Here is a 1,369-nt window from a genome sequence, read left to right on the forward strand (position 1 = left end):
GAGAGAGAGAGAGAGAGAGAGAGAGAGAGAGAGAGAGAGAGAGAGAGAGTACTTGGTTGCTCAATATACACAATGTACTTAATATACAAAAGAACTATCCACCAATCCATAATGGAATCGGGGAAGTATATATATTTAATTTTATCGAACTATCCAATATCGTTAACGTTTCTCTTTATACATAGAAAGGTATACCGCGATTACTCCTATTTGTTTGAAAAAGGCACATTTATTGGATTCTGTGATATTTTGGTGTGTTTAGTAGCTGAGTAGTTAGACAAATACTGAACTATTTTTTAAAAAATAGTTAATGTGACGTAATAGAGGTAGAAACATACTTCGATGTATTGGCTTCTTTTCGTAATAGGAAAGTTGGTCTTCTGCACTATCGTACTGTTGGCAGTCGGGTAATGGAGGTAGTCCTGAAACACAAAATACTAAGGTATCAATATCTGCGCTGATTTCTGACTCGCTATAGCACATATACAGTCTTAACTCTTCCCAACAGCTCGATTTTTAAAAGTCTGAACGCAGAGAAAATAGTTGCAATGGGAAATATTAGAGTATTTTGTTATTCATTAATTACTGATTCAGCTACTTATTATACAAACAATCCAAAATTTCATGACTTTAAAAAATATTTTGGCAAGCTAATGTGCAACCAGTTATTTTTGGCAAATTCAGTTCAAAACATGGTTTCTATTCCCAGTTGGATTCATTTCACAAACAGTATGAATATCATAAATTATTCTTTAACATGTAGTTCAGATCTAGCCTGTTTAAAAATATCTGGAATTATATTTTTCTGTCTCAGCCAACAAATATACAGATTTTAACACTCAACCACGAAATTATTAGATTACATAACACTGTTATAATTTGTAGTCTACACCAAACATCATTTCACTGACCAATCTAAGTTCAATCTATTTAATAGGCGTCTATTTAATACATTATCTTCAATCATTACAACCACCAATAGAGCATTGCTTTAATTTCCTTTAATGTAGTTTTAGGAGGTCACCTTTAATGAATTCTTGTGGATAAAACACCTAAAACTTACCAAATCTATGTATATTAAAGATCTTCAGATGAACATACTCAAGCACGCATGCATACAAACGCACATACAAAGAGCTATACACAAACATACGTATACATACACACATAAATATGATACACACACACAGACACACTCTCACACATATATGTATGCGTATATATATGTGCACTCCTTGGTTATGTCATATTTACCCGTTTTATATAAATACACAGACACGCACACACATACACATATATGTATGTATATAAGTATATATATGTATATATGTGTCTGTGTGTGTGTGTATATATATATATATATATATAT

General features: G+C 31.8%; 1 protein-coding gene across 1 annotated transcript in view; it reads right to left on the reverse strand.

Annotated features, from left to right (window-relative positions):
• Window positions 1-273: 273 nt before the first annotated feature.
• LOC106870378 (LIM homeobox transcription factor 1-alpha) overlaps window positions 274-1,369 on the reverse strand; it is a 314,221-nt gene continuing 313,125 nt past the window's right edge. Inside the window, exon 10 of the mRNA XM_052965868.1 lies at window positions 274-422. Coding sequence (XP_052821828.1) covers window positions 274-422 — 149 coding nt within the window. The remainder of the gene's footprint in view (window positions 423-1,369) is intronic.

This window comes from Octopus bimaculoides, chromosome 2, assembly GCF_001194135.2.
Source record: "Octopus bimaculoides isolate UCB-OBI-ISO-001 chromosome 2, ASM119413v2, whole genome shotgun sequence".
Classification (NCBI taxonomy): domain Eukaryota; kingdom Metazoa; phylum Mollusca; class Cephalopoda; order Octopoda; family Octopodidae; genus Octopus; species Octopus bimaculoides.